Source organism: Ascaphus truei, chromosome 2, assembly GCF_040206685.1.
Source record: "Ascaphus truei isolate aAscTru1 chromosome 2, aAscTru1.hap1, whole genome shotgun sequence".
Taxonomy (NCBI): Eukaryota; Metazoa; Chordata; class Amphibia; order Anura; family Ascaphidae; genus Ascaphus; species Ascaphus truei.
In genome coordinates, this window is record NC_134484.1 from 470,364,825 (window position 1) to 470,383,173 (window position 18,349).

At 45.7% G+C, this 18,349-nt stretch overlaps 1 protein-coding gene across 1 annotated transcript in view; it reads right to left on the reverse strand.

Annotated features, from left to right (window-relative positions):
• Window positions 1–17,252, reverse strand: part of LOC142488355 (uncharacterized) — a 47,325-nt gene extending 30,073 nt beyond the window's left edge. Inside the window, exons 1-2 of the mRNA XM_075588775.1 lie at window positions 16,857–17,252; window positions 6,026–6,123 (exon numbers count right to left, since the gene is read on the reverse strand). Of these exons, the coding sequence (XP_075444890.1) occupies window positions 6,026–6,044 (19 nt within the window). The 5' untranslated portion in view covers window positions 6,045–6,123; window positions 16,857–17,252. The remainder of the gene's footprint in view (window positions 1–6,025; window positions 6,124–16,856) is intronic.
• Between the last annotated feature and the right edge of the window lie 1,097 nt (window positions 17,253–18,349).

Sequence of the window (18,349 nt, forward strand, 5' to 3'; positions counted from 1 at the left end):
ACTTAAAGTGAAGCACTTCCTTTTTCCCACTTATCGATGCATGTACTGTACTGCAATTGTCATATCCGTGCATAACTGATGTAAATAACGCATGTGTAACAGGCTCTATAGTCTCCCCGCTTGCGCACAGCTTCGGTACAGGTAGGGAGCCGGCATTGCTGTTCAGGACGTGCTGACAGGCGCATGCGTGATCTGCTGTTTACCTATTAGGCGATATGTCCTTACTCGCGAGTACTTAAAGTGAGTGTCCTTAAACTGGGGTATGCCTGTATGAAGTAAAGACACTAATATACAGATAAGGCCCTGTATATAATGCACTCGAGGTCTGTGGGAGAGAGTACCCTACTGAGTGAGTAATTGCAGTACAAAAGAGATAGTCTGGACCAAGTAGTAAGGGTAAATTATTGTTAATTAAAATACTTTATTAGGAATAAATTATTAAAATATAATGGAACCAGTCTAATGTTGTGAGTATAGGAACTGAAAGTGTTCCGTGCTGATGCCCCGTAGGGGGTCTATATTTAGCAAGATATACACTGGCGACACACTTTATTCGAGCTCGGCTAGTCCCACGAATTCGGGTATACCCGGGTATATTGAGGTTTGTGACTGTTTTCTGCCCGAGTGCATTGAGTTATTTTCCAGGCAGGGATTGAAGCATTTTATTCCCGCTGGCTGCAATACTGCACAGTATATATATATATATATATATATATATATATATATATATATATATATATATATATATATATATATATATATATATATATATATATATACTGCATTACAATTCATGAATTTATGCCATCTGGTAGACACGCGAAGCATTGCAGCCTATTAAATCCTAATCATTATCATTTAACAGATCAGCCGCCCGTCAGCCAGGCATGAACCCAGGCTGGGAAGGCAAACGCAACGGGGCTTGTCAGAGGTGAGGAGCGGCGCATTCCAGGTATCTGCCAGGTACATACTGGGTATTTGCTCGAATAAAGTGTGTCGGTGCAGTACTAAATAAGTGACACCTGCACAATAATAACCGTGCAAGTGAGAAGTCCAAGTAAGACTAAAAACATCAGCACAATGAAAGACCAGAAGCACAGGTACCCAATGCCTAGTGTAACGTGGCTAAAAGAGCTGCTTCTGATAGGTCATGACGTCACTGGATAGCCTGTAAATCGTAGCACTCACAGAAAGCACTGTTGTGTTGTTAAATAAATGTCACCTAACATGTAATGCCTCTCAGAAATATATAATACTGTAAAAGTAATATCAATTGAGGGCAACAATGTAGTGTGGTGAATAACGGTGTGAGGTAAATGTAAGCCCACACACTGATTAAAGACACACAAGTGCACACTTGCAGTGTTTGCCACAGTGATAAGTGGACAAACACGTAAATGGAGTAGCTGGATTCGCTGAGTTGGCAGTAGAGAGCCCCGCAGAAACTAACCCTGGGCGCCAGTAACTACACACAGGGGCGGAGTTGAAAATATGAGGTCCCTACACACCAATATATGCTGATCCTGCGGGGATATAACAGTGCAGCAGGATCGTGTACTCCCCCAAACTGACCCTCAATAACATACCCCTACGGCACAGTGGGGGGGAGAGGGTTGGGGAGAGGAAAGAAAAGAGGGAGAGAGGACCCTCAACCGACTTATCTGAGCTTGCCCTGTGGGAACACGATCCTGTATGGCAATCGTGGTGAGTGCGCAGCTTAGGAGACTCCGTCGGTGTTCCGATCAGGTCTGCTAGAAGCTGCTGGCATCCGTAGTGAGAGTCGCGGTACGTGACGTCATGACGCCCTCTGTTTTTCACCTCCGCCCCTGTGTGTAGTTACTGGCGCTCAGGGTTAGTTTCTGCGGGGCTCTCTACTGCCAACTCAGCGAATCCAGCTACTCCATTTACGTGTTTGTCCACTTATCACTGTGGCAAACACTGCAAGTGTGCACTTGTGTGTCTTTAATCAATGTGTGGGCTTACATTTACCTCACACCGTTATTCACCTCACTACATTGTTGCCCTCAATTGATATTACTTTTACAGTGTTATATATTTCTGAGAGGCATTACATGTTAGGTGACATTTATTTAACAACACACCAGTGCTTTCTGTGAGTGCTACGATTTACAGGCCATCCAGTGACGTCATGACCTATCAGAAGCAGCTCTTTTAGCCACGTTACACTAGGCATTGGGTACCTGTGCCTCTGGTCCTTCATTGTGCTGATGTTTTTAGTCTTACTTGGACTTCTCACTTGCACGGTTATCATTGTGCAGGTGTCACTTATTTAGTATATCTTGCTAAATATAGACCCCCTACGGGGCATCAGCACAGAACACTTTCAGTTCCTATACTCACAACATTAGACTGGTTCCATTATATTTTAATAGTTTATTCCTAATAAAGTATTTTAATAAACAATAATTTACCCTTACTACTTGGTCCAGACTATCTATTTTGTACTGCAATTACTCACTCGGTAGGGTACTCTCTCCCACAGACCTTGAGTGCATTATATACAGGGCCTTATCTGTATGTTAGTGTCGTTAATTCATACAGTGTTCTTCTCTGTGTTTGATATCTATCTCCTTGCCCTATTGCACCGGCCTGTTTCTATGACCGTTTTGGTCACATTAGGTAGAGCGGGTGCATCTTTCTCTTGCCTCTAAACACAATACTCAGAACCCGCCCCAGCATTGTCTGGAGGAGATCTGAAAATCTCAAAGATCTACTGGTTAGAAGCCACGTCTCCAAAAAAAAATACTGCTAGCATGTGGCTTGGCAAGCAAACCACCGAATGCCACACATGTAAAGCCTGTGAGTTCGTAACCCCTAGCAAAGTGTTCAGCAACTGGAATAATACAACAACGTATCACCTCAAGCATTCTATAAACTGCAAATCAGTAGGGGTTATATGCCTCGCAGCGTGTATATGCGGACAAAAATAAGTGGTTAAAACCCGTAGAGTTTAGGAAACGAATCCTTGAACATCTGGGATGAATACGCAACGCCTTGGATAACCCTGTCTCACGCCATGTGAGGAACAGACATAGTGGCAATGTTAAATGTATTACTTTCCAGGGCATTGATCAAAATTCCCCAAAGTATCCGAAAAGGTGACTGGGACAAATTGCTATTACAAAAATAAAAAAATATGGATCTACACATTACATACTTTATCTCCTAATGGGATTATTAAGGGTTTATGTACACCCCCTTCCTGTAAATGTTAATAAGCTTTCGCTATATTCCCATCACATTTCCCTTTCCATATATCTCCACATTGTTCTAAATACTTAACTTGGACTGAAGGCCATGAATGCTAACTTGAAGTAAACCCATATGGTAAAACTAACATTTTAATATTACTATAACAATGAATTGATTTATTGCACCATGTTTGACAGGCATTCTATGCATGTAATTATATGGCAAGGCAGCCGTTTGCTATAAGCGTCAATGGGTTGCCTAGGCAACCAAATAAGGTAAAGCGGCGGTCTTTGATGCCTAAACGCCCAGCCCGGAAGAAGGCGTGACTCTATACGCCGAAACGTACGTCGGGTTCTGGCATACCGGCTGCACCTTTGATCTCCCAAACTCACATAGCCAGGGGTCCCGCTCTGATACAGCACTCGTGGCAATAATGCACTGTGCCACAGTCACAGTCACCCGGCACTGATCCGGTCACGAGAGGGGTACTCCTGCACTACTACTATGTGAGTTCAGCATTGATCATAACACGAGATCTATTTCATTAATCACTACGACTGGTGTACCTTAAACGTGGTACTCAGACAGGGCTTCTTTCTGCTTATGGCATTTAGCCCATATCTCCTGTAAAATATAACTTATTGATTTGGATACTCTCCGTCTTTTACATTCAAAGTAGGGTGTAATAATCCAGTGAAAACGCACGAACCAACGCAATAGACAGACTCCCCATTCAATCGGATGCTAAGGGAATCTTTCCGCTTGCCTTTAATGGTTGAATGAGTTCCTTGATCCTGGATTCATTGTTTCTCTGGAACATCTAAACTTCAACAGTGTAACTGTGCAATAACTCACAGTCATACAGTATACACTCCCACAACGGTTCTTTGACACCACATGCAGGCTTACTCACCCATAAGAGCACTGTTAACTTGATGTATACATCCCCCGAGACAATTTACATCTGCCTCTTGCCCTGTTGATTGAGTGCAGCGACCCCCCACACTGGGCAGCAGGAGTGAGCTACCTCTCAGCAATACGGCCAGGATTCTAACATTCAGAGATCTAATGATAGCTGCAAATATGCATATTGGCAGCTATCACCCATGACTTAATACAGCAGTCATAAGTGCTGCGGTGATCGGGTGTTATTGGACCCAACCATACAGCAGGACTTACATCACAGTCAATGCGATATGATCAGAGGTAAGTGCACAAGTAGGTCTAACCTAGCATCCTAGTGTAGCCATATCTGGTTTTGGCTACTACCCTACCCTGCCTAACATGTAGGTCCTGGTACGGTACAGGCCGTGTTAGGCCCAATCCGGGTTTTCCCCAGAAGTGAGCAGCTTCCTTCAGTGGCTATTGAGAGGCGGGACAAGGCCTGTGTTCTGCCCAATCCTGGGCTCAAACCTTGAACCCTCCCCCCAGGAACATAAGGGGTTGCACTTCCTAAATTGAGTTAGTTGACTCTCCCTTTGAGAGAGACTGGTCCCTTAGGGGAGTGGGAGTGAGGACCATACACCCGGCTCCATCAGGGAGTGGGGAAGAGTCAGGACCGACCTCTGGGGCCGTGCCTGGGGGTTGGAGTCCAGGGACCATCCTACGACTGGAGACCAGTGTTAAGTATGCAGTGGCTGTCTGTATGCTGCACTCTTTCATGGAGAATAAAGACTGTTCTTGTTACAAAATATACTCCTGCCTGAGTGTGCAGTCTATCAGGGGGAGAATCCGAGAGTTCTTCCGCAGGGACTGCCTCCAGCTCTCTTGGAGCCTGCGGCAGATGGAGGCGCTGACAAAGAAGGAAGGGAACCAGCTACCACCCCTAAAGCCTGTCCAGTTTCCCCAACAACATCAGCGGGATCTCAGACCTCCTGTGAGCAACAGGTACTCAGCACCACTACATACCTGGTAGTCGGGGAATCTCCCAGAGGGTGGGGGAAACACCACTACACTAGCACGTGGTTTTTCCCTTGTATAAATATACAGCAATACACTCAGTGCCAAATATACATGATTGAGGCTATAAATGGTCATGCAGATACATACCTGGTGATTTACTACTGCCCCATCGAGCTGCCATGATCTGGAGCCTTGTTGAAAATAGCAGTGTTCTACACACAGGACCAGACACACATTTGATATGTATCATAACAGGAGTTGCTGTGGTTAAACAGGTACATTTGTTGCAATACCTAGCTTTAACCACACTACCAGGACGTATTGTGATACGTTTTCTTGAACACTTATTAGAGTAGTTCTTTCTTTATATTTTAATTAAACTTGAATGCCTTATTTTAATATTTATGCTAATACATTTGTTTATTTTAATCAATTCATTATACTAGCCTTGTAATGCACCAGCAAGGGATTTCTTTTTCTCAGTGCCCCTGTGTACCTCTTGCTGCTCTTAGCATCTCCCAGGTAGCACACCGCATCTTTATACTTATAATTGTCAGGTTTGAGCGAGGTTCCACTTTATCTAACTCTATACAACTACAAGAAAAGTTCCCATTGTTTGATCATATTACACTATTTGTGTTTTTTTCCTTTTTGTTTCCACATATTCTCTGGACTGACCCATTGCACCCAAGAGAACCATCGACTCACACGGATAATAGAATACATGTTGAAAACAAACATTACTAGCCCTTCTGGCAGAAAATGACTTCAAGACATATTACCTGCTAATGGTTCTATAAGAAAATAACTTTATTAGTTTCGGCGTTTGACTCACATAACTGCAAAATAACCAGATATTCCCTCCTTCCAGATTTCAAAGCCAGCAAAATACTGTATCTCCCTTACTCACTTAACACGTGTGGATCCATGCTGGTAGTGAGCAGCGCTCCTCTGGAGGTGCTGAGATATGAGGTTCCTTGATTTAAATTTGTTGGATATCAGCTGTGCCTGTATAAAAAAAATAATAATGTAATTAGTATGATCCCTTCAGTGGACAAATATGCAGCATTCAGTATAAGCTATCAACCCTAATATTAACAAAAGACAACCCCAAGAGTGAGAGAAGACAGAGGCACCAAAAACAAATATATGGCTCATCCTCAAACAGGAACTTAATTTAAAGCAGTGCAAAATGGTTCAGGATTATGTCACAACCCAACCATCCATTATAAAAACCACAGTGTAAAGTCAGAGATCAACAGCCATAAGAATAGCAATGTCCCTTTAGTGCGTCAATGTAACGTCCTGTAGAGTTCAATAGTATGAATAAAAAAGCAGATACATCTGGGGCTCCCGCTGCCTGTGTCCGCCGTCTCAGCTGTCCCGCTTCAGCACTACCTACTGTAATATTGTATGTTTATTGCTTTATTGTTCTCGTCCTCCAACCCTATCGTACAGCGCTAAGAAATATGTTGGCGCGTTATAAATAACTGATAAGAATGATATATTGGCCATATTAAAAAAAAAAAAACAGAACAGACGGCATTATCCTGCTCATATATTCACACTGCTCTATTCCAAATAAGTATAATTCATTTCAAGACTTCAGCTGCCTTACATGTTGTTCTGGTCTGTAACTGTTACATACGCCTATAACATATATTATCTCTTAACTGTATATAAAATGTATGTAAATATCAAATATTACATTTTAACGTAACCGTGTAACTGTCATTATAACTCTGTGCCCAGGATATATGTGAGAACGAGAGGTAACTCTCAATGTGTTACTTCCTGGGAAAACATTATATAAATACAAATATGGAAAACAAATCTGATTAATTCTGGGGGTTTTTTTAATGTCAGATTTTATATTTAGATATATGTCCCTAGGGAGCTCCCATAGAGAGAAAGGGAGAGAGAGAGACGTTCTGCTGCAGAGTAACTGTGTGTCCCTGTGCTGGATGTTCTGGCTCCACCCTGCAGACAAAGCCAAGGTTTGGAACACACGGTGGAACACACGGAGGAGGTGGAACACACGGTGGAACACACGGTGGAACACACGGAGGAGGTGGAACACACGGAGGAGGTGGAACACACGGTGGAGGTGGAACACACGGTGGAGGTGGAACACACGGTGGAGGTGGAACACACGGTGGAGGTGGAACACACAGGGGTGGTGGAACACACGGAGGAGGTGGAACACACGGTGGAGGTGGAACACACGGAGAAGATGGAACACACGGTGGAGGTGGAACACACAGAGGAGGTAGAACACATGGAGAAGATGGAACACACGGAGGAGGTGGAACACACGGTGGAGGTGGAACACACAGAGGAGGTGGAACACACGGAGGAGGTGGAACACACGGTGAAGGTGGAACACACAGAGGAGGTGGAACACACAGAGGAGGTGGAACACACGGTGGAACACATGGTGGAGGTGGAACACACGGAGGAGGTGGAACACACGGTGGAGGTGGAACACACAGAGGAGGTAGAACACATGGAGAAGATGGAACACACGGAGGAGGTGGAACACACGGTGGAGGTGGAACACACAGAGGAGGTGGAACACACGGAGGAGGTGGAACACACGGTGGAGGTGGAACACACAGAGGAGGTGGAACACACGGTGGAACACTCGGTGGAACACTGTTGACTTCTTGGTCTGTTTGTACCAGCACATGTTGCATATATTAGTTGGAATCTTCCCTGTCGGTTTCTGGAATGCAGCCAAAGCGGCATGCTGTTAAGGGAATGCGCTAATTAATAATGGAATAAGATTTGCTGCTCCCCATGATCTGAGGGAGGTACACCTGTATTTCACACTTGTGTATTAATCACTAAGATATATTATATGTAATGTTTGTTAATTTATCAAACGTTTTACCAGGAAGTAATACATTGGGAGTTACAGCTCGTTTTCAAGTATGTCCTGGGCACAGAGTTATGACAAATACATGGTTACATTAAGTGAACAGTTTATACATTATACATTATGCATAAAGACATTGCGTGAACAGTTTAGTATATTTTATCTTTTAGGTGTATGAAACAGTTACAGACCAGATTACAATGTGAGACGGCTTTAGTTTTGAAAGAACTTAGACTGGTGGCGGCTACGAGAGTCTCTGGTAGATTGTTCCAGTTGTGAGGTGCACAGTAAGGGGAGGAGCGGCCGGATACTTTGTTGAACCGTCGTCTGTGAACAATTGTTTGGAGTCAGATCTCAGGTAATAAGTGCTGCGTGTGGAAGGGGTGAGGAGCTGGTTCAGCTATAATTATGTACTGATGTCATGTCCAAGGGTGAGACCAAAAGCGGTTTAAACCTCTGTGAGAGTCAACTGTTTGTTAAAATTGGGAAAGGTCTATTGTGTTCGATGAATAAATGTTCACCCCTAGACCAGTATTTGAGTGCTACACTTTTTGCTTTATTTCTATCACCTTTCTATTTATGTCACCCTTGTAGGAGATTCACATATCTGATTTGTAGTGTTATGTGTTAGGTGTTTTGATGTTTTCAAAAAAGGTCTAATTTGGTACAAATGTGTGGGGGAGTTGGGGTTGGGGAAGCAGTAAGTGGGAGTGTGCGGAGGTAGAGCTGTGAGAGCAGGTAATGTGTGAGGAAGTTGGCGTTGGGGAAGCAGTAAGTGGGAGTGTGCGGAGGTAGAGCTGTGAGAGCAGGTAATGTGTGAGGAAGTTGGCGTTGGGGAAGCAGTAAGTGGGAGTGTGCGGAGGTAGAGCTGTGAGAGCAGATAATGTGTGAGGGAGTTGGTGTTGGGGAAGCAGTAAGTGGGAGTGTGCGGAGGTAGAGCTGTGAGAGCAGGTAATGTGTGAGGGAGTTGGGGAAGAAGTGGGAGTGTGCAGAGGTAGAGCTGTGAGAGCAGGTAATGTGTGAGGGAGTTGGTGTTGGGAAAGTGGGAGTGTGCAGAGGTAAAGCTGTGAGAGCAGGTAATGTGTGAGGGAGTTGGGGAAGAAGTGGGAGTGTGCAGAGGTAGAGCTGTGAGAGCAGGTAATGTGTGAGGGAGTTGGTGTTGGGAAAGTGGGAGTGTGCAGAGGTAAAGCTGTGAGAGCAGGTAATGTGTGAGGATGGAAATGCTTCAATCTGCATCTGAATACTTTACCCAACCCAATAACCTAGCAGCTGTAAAAGCAGCAAATGGCAACACCCTTTGGCTGACACCATTGAGGCGACTTGGGTGTTATGTCCAAGAGATTCTTTGGTAGAAATTAAAACATCGTGAGGCGATTAGAAATTTGATAGGAAGCGAGGAGAGGGATTTAAGGAGGAGATGAGCGGACACTGTTTTGGTAGAAAGTGAAATTATTCTAGCAGCCGAGTTTTGGATTAATTGCAAGGAAGAAAATTGTGATGCAGGGAGGCCGGTTAGCAGTATGTTACAATAATCCGGAAGGGAGAGGGTAAGGGCAGGCATTAGAGTAATCTCTCCAGAGCAGAGATTTACTTTCCTATTTATCTGATTTTATTTGTTGCACTTGTTTATTAATTACTTTTATTGTATTATCTCTTGAGTAAGGTAGTACAGGTTGTTTGCACTATACAAATAAAGATAGATATTCATACACAAACACTGTTTTTATGGGTTTCCACAGATAATATATAAGAATACAGATAATATATAATAATCAAATGCCATCAATGCAAAATGATAATAAAGACTAGACTGCAAACTCACAAATAACGGTTACTCCAGGTATATCACTTATATCACTTATATCACTACTGAGGTCACTGACCTAATAGGCATAAAAACTCAAAGGCAAAAGTTTCAGCACTGAATGAAGAAATAACATTTCCAACTGAACCCAACTGGTAACATAATAGATTTGTCACAACCAGACTGAAACTCTATAAAAACAGCAAACCATATATATTCATACAAAATATAAAAATAATTCTAATATCTCATGATTACCTTGTTGCTGCTTGTGAGTGAGTCCTGCCGGCCTGTGATTACTCCCTGTATTCCTCCCTCACTGGTCCCAGTCCCCTGCTGCCCAGTACATTAGTGGCTATTTGCCCAGACTGCAGGTCTCAGGAGGCCGGGATGTGAGCAGCTAATGAATGTCTGAAGCTTCCTATTGTGCAGGAGAAGAGGACAGTCCCACTACCCTTATGGGGGTTACTGCCCCGTTTATCCTCTGCCCCTCCTTTATCAGCCCCTCAGCAGCTGCTCATTTCTCCTGCATGATAACACAGCCCTGTCTGTACCTGGGGAGGGGACGCCTCATATTTACTGGGATCTCACTTCTAAGCCGGAGACACAACCAGATATTCCCTGCTAGCTGTGCCCCCCGCCCCCCCTGCTAGCTGTGCCATCCCCTCCCTTCTGTGTCCCTTCCCCCTGCTAGCTGTGCCCCCCCCCTCCCTGCTAGCTGTGCCATCCCCTCCCTTCTGTGTCCCTTCCCCCTGCTAGCTGTGCCCCCCCCCTCTGCTAGCTGTGTCCCCCCTGCTAGCTGTGCCATCCCCTCCCTTCTGTGTCCCTTCCCCCTGCTAGCTGTGTCCTCACACTTCCCCCCTGCTAGCTGTGTCCTCACACTTCCCCCCTGCTAGCTGTGTCCTCACACTTCCCCCCCCCCTGCTTGCTGTGATCTTCCCTGCTTGTTCTGTGGAGACACGAGTTTATACAGGAGACACAGAAATCCAGCAACCACCCCGGAAACATTTGTAAAAATCTGTCATACACAGCCAGGCACATCCATACCATTTACTCTGCTAAACAAGTCAGATACACACATCTGCAAACTCGGAGAGAATCCTTCACTGAACAGGGACACACCAATTACAATTAGATTGTATTGTATGTCTTTATTTATACAGCGCCAAAAGTGTACTCAGCGCTTCACAAAGAATACAGTACAGGGAATTATAATAATACAATAAGTGCTGCAAAATCAGACAATGAGAAAAGAAATCCCTGCCCTGAAGAGCTTGTAAGCTTTTTGGAGCAGGGACTCCTTTTCCTAAATGTTACTTTTATGTCTGAAGCACTTATTCCCTTGATGTGTTATTTATATTCTTTGTTAGTTATATGATTGTAGCGTGTGTTACTGCTGTGAAGCACTATGTACATTAATGGCGCTATATAGATAAAGATATACAGATGTAGCCAGGTCCCCTTACCTTCCGGTTTGTGGGGTGGGAAGACGGCTATGGAGGCGTGGGTGCTGCCAGAGATGTGGGCGGACCCGGCGGGAAGCAGGGAGCACGGCGATCGGGCTGTAGGCTGGCAACCTGGTCGCTGGAGCTCCGCGGTGCACCAGGCTAGCGGGGGCTGCCATCTTAGTTGTGCATGCGCACTAGAGCTGATGCGCATGCGCAGGACACAGAGAAATTCATAGACATTCATAAAGACACACTCCAGCTGGAGCTCCCTCAGAGGCGGACACCTGTGGACAGGAGAGGATCCGGTAGACCGCGTCATTGGATCACGTTACGGTCTGCGGACCCACCATCTTCCATCTACCCTGGTCTGGATGGAGACCAGGAAGGTATCCACAAGTGTACCAACGGCCACACACACTGTGTGTGGGTAGCGCTACTCCACACACTTTGAGGTGGGCTTGGCTCTGTGGACAACGGGTGGTTAGGTGCCCAGGGCACCTCATAACTTTGGGGGAACCTCACCGAGGTGTGGACTAGGTGTGGGTCATAATGTGTGGGTAATGTATGTGGGCTTGGTACTATTATTGGGCTGTTTAGATTATATGTTCAGTAAACCAATTGTTATATACCGGTGTGTGTATTATTTAATTGTAATTGGTCCTGTGAGGGGTTAACCTGCAGAGCTAGGAACCTTCCCAGGTGGAGGCGCTGCACCAAGGAGAACGCTAGATCACCCAAGGCTCCCAGCGGCGGAGGCTAAGGCCTTCTGTGAGCCACAGGTAATGGCAGCACGCGGGGTCCCCTTAGTCGAAAAGGGGGATACATTTGGAGGCGCTGCTGAGATTCAGACCTGGGGTGCCCATATATTCTTACTTTTGTGTGTGTGTGTGAGAGAGAGAGTTTATATGTATTTATGTGTGTATGGTAAACCCCATCCTCATTGCTTCATTGCATAGCCAGTTAACTAACCCCACACTGATGAGACCCATTAAAGGTCGAAACGGCTGTCTGTGGGTGGGTTTTCTGGCTATGCATCCTAACCCTGGCTGTGCTCAAAGCTGTGACCATGCAGCAAGCTTAAGCCTATAGGGAACCATGTTAAAAATGGTTTTGAAGCAAAAGGTGACACTGTGTGTCCATTTGCATGTCATTTCCCAGAATCCCTTGCTGCAGTGGAAGTGCTGTATGCTGGGTGATATTGTATCAAATATTTAGTTATGTTATACTCATTAAGCAGTATATACTATTATCCTATGCCTTACATCACATAGCACTGTTTTACTACTGGAGAGTCCGTTTATCCAATTAATTATTTAACCTTATTTAACCTTTTTAGAATATATATATATATTAATTATTAACAACAGTTAATTCATTGTTTTGGGTTAACCAAACTATATATTCTCTAAGTTTATAGGGGAGGGACTATCACTTAGTCCATCCACCAATCACATTTGGGACCCTCCAGTACTTAAACACTGTTATTCTTGTTCAGGGACATTCCCTTTGATAAAGTTGCATTTGTTGCGACGAAACGCGTCAGGGACGTATCTTACGACATTACGTCATCACGCTGTGTGCTCCTTTACGGCCGGGGAGCACTTGTAGTGTTATTAAGGCTAACTCTGATACCAGATGGACTTGGAAGATTTCGAGTGAACCGGAGGGACAGCGCTGTTTGAGAGACTATTTCCAGCGAATCTTGGACTCCCTGCTGCGGTGTGGACTTGCCTTGGTGGTGATTATAAATCACATACTGCTTTTAATTAACCTTTACTTTGTGAGTGTTTTTAATCCCCCCTTCCACCCTTCCCTATTATTAAATGTTACAGTGTTACACTATGGGGCGTGCGCTCTCTGTTTTGTTTTTCATATATATATATATATATATATATATATATATATATATATATATATATATATACACACACACATACAGTCCATCTCCAAGTAGCATATTTTAAGTAGCAATAAAACTGGAGTTTAAAAGGAAGTTCAAAAGGAGTGAACAAGTGGACAACACCTACTGGCCCCGATTCCTGGATTTGATCAACGCTGGAAAGGAGGATATTATCTACTCCAGACTGCACATCTCAGCACGTTACTATTGCTGTGATGCCACCTCTGCTATATATATTTGCTATGACCTCACTTCTTATCAAATTATGCACTATGCACAGCCACAGTCTCTAACGCTATTCATATATCTCCATCTCTCCTTCCTTCTCAGTTCACATGAACTCCTTTCTTACCTGCGCCCTGACACTACACAGCTCTATCCCCTGTATTAAATCACACCCCTACAATTCATCCTCACAAATTCTCTTATTATCCATGCTTCTCCTCCTTGTTTCTGGGGATATCTCGCCCAATCCTGGTCCCTGCCTTATTCCTACATGCTCTCGTCCTCATCTGCCAAATGCAACTTCTACTGCTTCTGGTGTCAACCCCCCCAGCCTCATACCCATCCCCTGCCACCCTCCCTCCTCTCCCTTTCTCCTGTGCCCTTTGGAATGCTCGCTCCCTTTCTAGATAAAGTCAGTATAGAGACCGAAAACGTCAGGCTAATTAATATCTGTATGTTGGCTCGTCCCCCGCCCCCTTCATACCTTTAGTATTTGTAAGGCTGCGGGCATGGTCAGCGCTTAGGCGCTGACCCGTGCTAACCCGCGCTCAAGCTCGGCAGTGAGCCCCTGCAGCCGCAATGAGAGCGGCTTTAGCAGGGGCTCGCGCACGCTTCTGCAGGCGTGCGGAAGCGTAGCCGACAAGAACATTTTAGTTTTGGCGCTCACGGGAGCGCAGGGCCGATCACGTGAGTGGTTCGCCCAATGAGGGCGAACCAGCTCCGTGACGTCACTGGCCCGCCCCACCCGACACGCCCCCGGACGGCACGCGAACTAAGGCCAGGGAAAGCACCCGCGTTCCCTCAGCGCGCCCCTGCACGGCTGCAGTCTCTATGGACTCAGCCTAAGTTTTAAAAGTTGTACTAACATGTTAGACACTAGTTGGCGCCTCATCATCAACCCTGTATTAATAAGCAGTCTGCATTTATTTATGTATTTATAAAATCTGTAGTAATACAGTGAGAGTCACCTCTCGTTTTCAAGTATGTCCTGGGCACAGAGTTATGATGACAAATAATACATGGTTACAAATACATAGTTACATAAGTGACCAGGGTATACATTATATACAGGATATTGCATGCACAGTTAGCGATAATATATATTATAGGCGTATGTAATAGTTACAGACCAGATTAAAATGTGAGACATCTTTAGTACTGAAAGAACTTAGACTGGCGGCTGTGAGTCTCTGGTAGGTTGTTCCAGTTTTGGGGTGCACTGTAAGAGAAGGAGAAGCGGCCGAATACTTTGCTGAGCCTTGGGACCATGAATAGTCTTTTGGAGTCAGATCTCAGATAGGTGCTGCATGCGGTAGGGGTGAGGAGCTTGTTCAGATAGACGGGTAGCTTGCCGAGAAAGTATTTGAAGGCGAGACAGGAAAGGTGAACTTTGCGCCTAGGCTCAAGTGATGACCAATCTAGTTCTTTGAGCATTTCGCAGTGATGTGTGTTGTAGTTGCATTGGAGAACAAAACGGCATATTGAATTGTAGAGGGTGTCAAGTTTGCTAAGGTGGGTTTGAGGTGCCGAGCCATATACTATGTCCCCATAATCTATCATTGGCATTAGCATCTGCTGCGCGATACGCTTTCTGACCAGCAGACTTAGGCTGAGGCCGCAGTACCTCCGCTGCACGCGCGCCCGCGAGACTGGCGGCGCGTGCAGCCAATTCCCCGGTCTGCAGACCAAAAGACCGGGGGGGGGGGGTGGTTGGCATGGTCACCCGGCAGGTTCGCCCTCATTGGCTGAACCGCCAGGGGGCGTGGCTTAGCGCTCCGTAGCGAGTCCTGCTCTCAAGCAACTCGCACCACAGCGCTGCGGCCCCCCCTCGCAGCGGGCCCGGCGCCATTGAGGGGAGGGCTCTCGTCCCTGCAGCGTCCGCCACAGCGGGGACCAGGCCTTAGGGAGGATTTGTTCCTGTAAAGTACGCCTAGTTTGGCATAGGTTTTGGATGTCAGGGTATCAATGTGTTTGATCAGAATTTGTAATCATGAGTTTGGAATAAAAAATAAAGCTGTATTATTTTGTGTCTACAGTGCAGAGGTCGTCTTGTGCGTGCGCCGCATACGGGTTCTGTTCTTTACCACTTCCCGATGCGCACCCTTCCTTTTTTATATCCCAGAGTCCGCTCCTTGTGACCCCGAGCCAGTCACTTTCTCTCTCTGTGCCTCAGGCAGCACAGATTGTAAGCTCACCTGGCCAGGGACTGGCTGTAAAAACAACCCTATGTACAATGCTGCTGACCGCGTAATACATTGTAACTGTGAAGCGCTTTTGGGTGTCATTGGGAGAAAAGCACTATATGAAATGTCTCAATTGTATGGAGAGCAATTGTTTTGTCAAAGACTCGCTCATACAGCCTAACTGGCCAATAAGACATGAAATAAATATCACGCGTGTAATGTCACATGATCCCTGGAGCCGCGTTGCCGTGGACACGAATCCTGACGGTAAGTTTAGAGTTGCAGAGGCCTCACGCGATCCCCCAGCATTTCATTTAAATGCCTTGGTGAAGAGCGCGGGACCTCTGCAACCCAGAGCCCCTTCAGAGGGCGCGCCCCCACCCCACTTTGCGCACCGCTGCCTGCTCTCCCCCCCACCCCCTTACCTTGTCTCCGGCGTTTCCTGACGTCACAACACCATGTGATGCCTCTTTGCCATGTGACCCTGCGTTGCCATGACGACGCCAGAAATGAAGGATATATATATAGAGGCCTTGCGCGCTCCACCGGCATTTCATTTAAATGTTGTAGGAAGAGCGCGGGGCCTCTGGGAGCGCTGCGCGGGGCCTCTGGGAGCGCTGCGCGGGGCCTCTGGGAGCGCTGCGCGGGGCCTCTGCGAGCGCTGCGCGGGGCCTCTGCAAGCGCTGCGCGGGGCCTCTCTAAGCGCTACAATGTGCCAGCGGGAGCAGGCATTTCTGCTACATCTGTATCTCTATTACTTTGTCACGTGTATTATGCTGTGAAGCGCTACACAAATAACGAGATGTATACGTACACTGTTGGTGCTATGTAAATAAGATACATACATAGAAACTCTTGCACGGCCAGAGCACCTCACCTTATCTGTAAGGCTTCTCTATCACAGGTCCCATACGTACATGCCAGTCCTCCCGCTATGGGTGGGAGACTCCCAGCTGGAGGACCACAGCACATTACACACATCTGATGTTGGCTCCAGTTGTAGAGAAGGAGTTAAAGTCGCCAACGGTTTCCTGAATATAACTTTCTAAATATTAACTTTAAAAAAAAAAAACATTCAATGATTCCTAATGTTAATTTCTAATGCAAAATAACCCCCCATTATCTCCCAGTCCCTGTGATACCGGGGGGGGGGGGATTAACCCCCCCAGTGCCAGAGGCTCCCCCCTCACTATCAGAGGCTCAGCCTCTCAGGCTCCTGTGTGTAAGGAAGCTCAGAACAGCACTGGGATAATGTGCACAGGTCACACAAGGGAGGGGAAGGGAGGAGGAGGAAAGCACTTACCCAATAACACAGGCTGAAGATCTCTGTGCAGCAGGGGGTGGGTAATGTGAGGGGGACACAGGAAAAGGGACTTAGAGGCTTCAGAGCCTATTCCTCAGTGTGTCCCCCCCTCAGTGCCTGAGATGTGCACTTTATCCCCTCCTCACTGTGTGTGTACTTCCTATGGAGGGTGGGGGGAGCCCCTGTGATCTCTCAGTCCTTCCCTGTGGGAGTGACCTGGATCCCCTCCTCAGGATGTGGGACAGTCTGTGCTCAGGATCAGGTTACAGGCTGGGAGTGGGACAGCCCTTCCTAGCACACTCTGTGCTGTGTGTGTGAGCAGGGACATGTGTCACTGAAGCAGTGTGTATCTTTGTGTTATCATTGCTGTGCCTGTAGCCTCAGGAGACAGTGAGGTCTGAGTACCTGTGCAAAAGTGGTGCAATTCTGGGGCAAACAAACTGCACCAGATGTATTAAAGAAAAAAAATCTTATCGCTAATGTGGGATATTTTTTGCTTTGATACATATGGTGAAGATGTATTGCCCCAGAATGTCACCACTTTTGCCCTGATACATATGTCCCACTGTGTGTGTGTGTCTACAAACTCCCTACATTCCTTCGGGCTGAAAAAATAGGAGATAAAACTATTACAGGATCCCATGTCTAGGCTCAGAGAAAACAAACATCACTTGCAATGGTCTGTGCATATTTATTTATTTATAACATGTTTTACCAGGAAGTAATATGCAAATATACATTTTATGCTGCACACCAAAATTACATTTGTCAATTCATACAGTTACTGGTGCTCCTGGCTCAGGGAATACCTGTCAAAATAATCCAGAATCAGAGTATCAGAGGATGATTCAGGGCACTGTGGATTTTTGAATCAAAAGTAAAATTTATTTGTCAGTAACACAACGTTTTGTTACTCGGACAAATAAATGTAACTTTTGATTCAATTATCCGCAGTGCCCTGAATCATCCTCTGATTCACCAGGCAGTAATACAGTGAGAATTGCCTCTCGTTTTCAAGTATGTCCTGGGCACAGAGTTATGATGACAGATACATGGTTACAAATACAAATCAAATAAGCTTTATTGGCATGAAAGAACATTTCAGTATTGCCAAAGCATGAATAACAGGGGTAGGGTATAATGATTACACAGTACATGAATAACGGGGTAGGGTATAATGATTACACGGTACATGAATAACAGGGGGTAGGGTATAATGATTACACAGTACATGAGTAACAGGGGGTAGGGTATAATGATTACACGGCACATGAATAACAGGGGGTAGGGTATAATGATTACGCAGTACATGAGTAACAGGGGGTAGGGTATAATGATTACACGGTACTGTACATGAATAGTACATGAGAGTCTTGAACCTGCACTCTGACATGTTTTCCAAATTGGAGAAGTACCTTGACCAGAATAGTCAGCGTATGGACCAACTCCAACTGACTGTGCAAACTTTTACAGACCAGGCAAAACGTACCCCT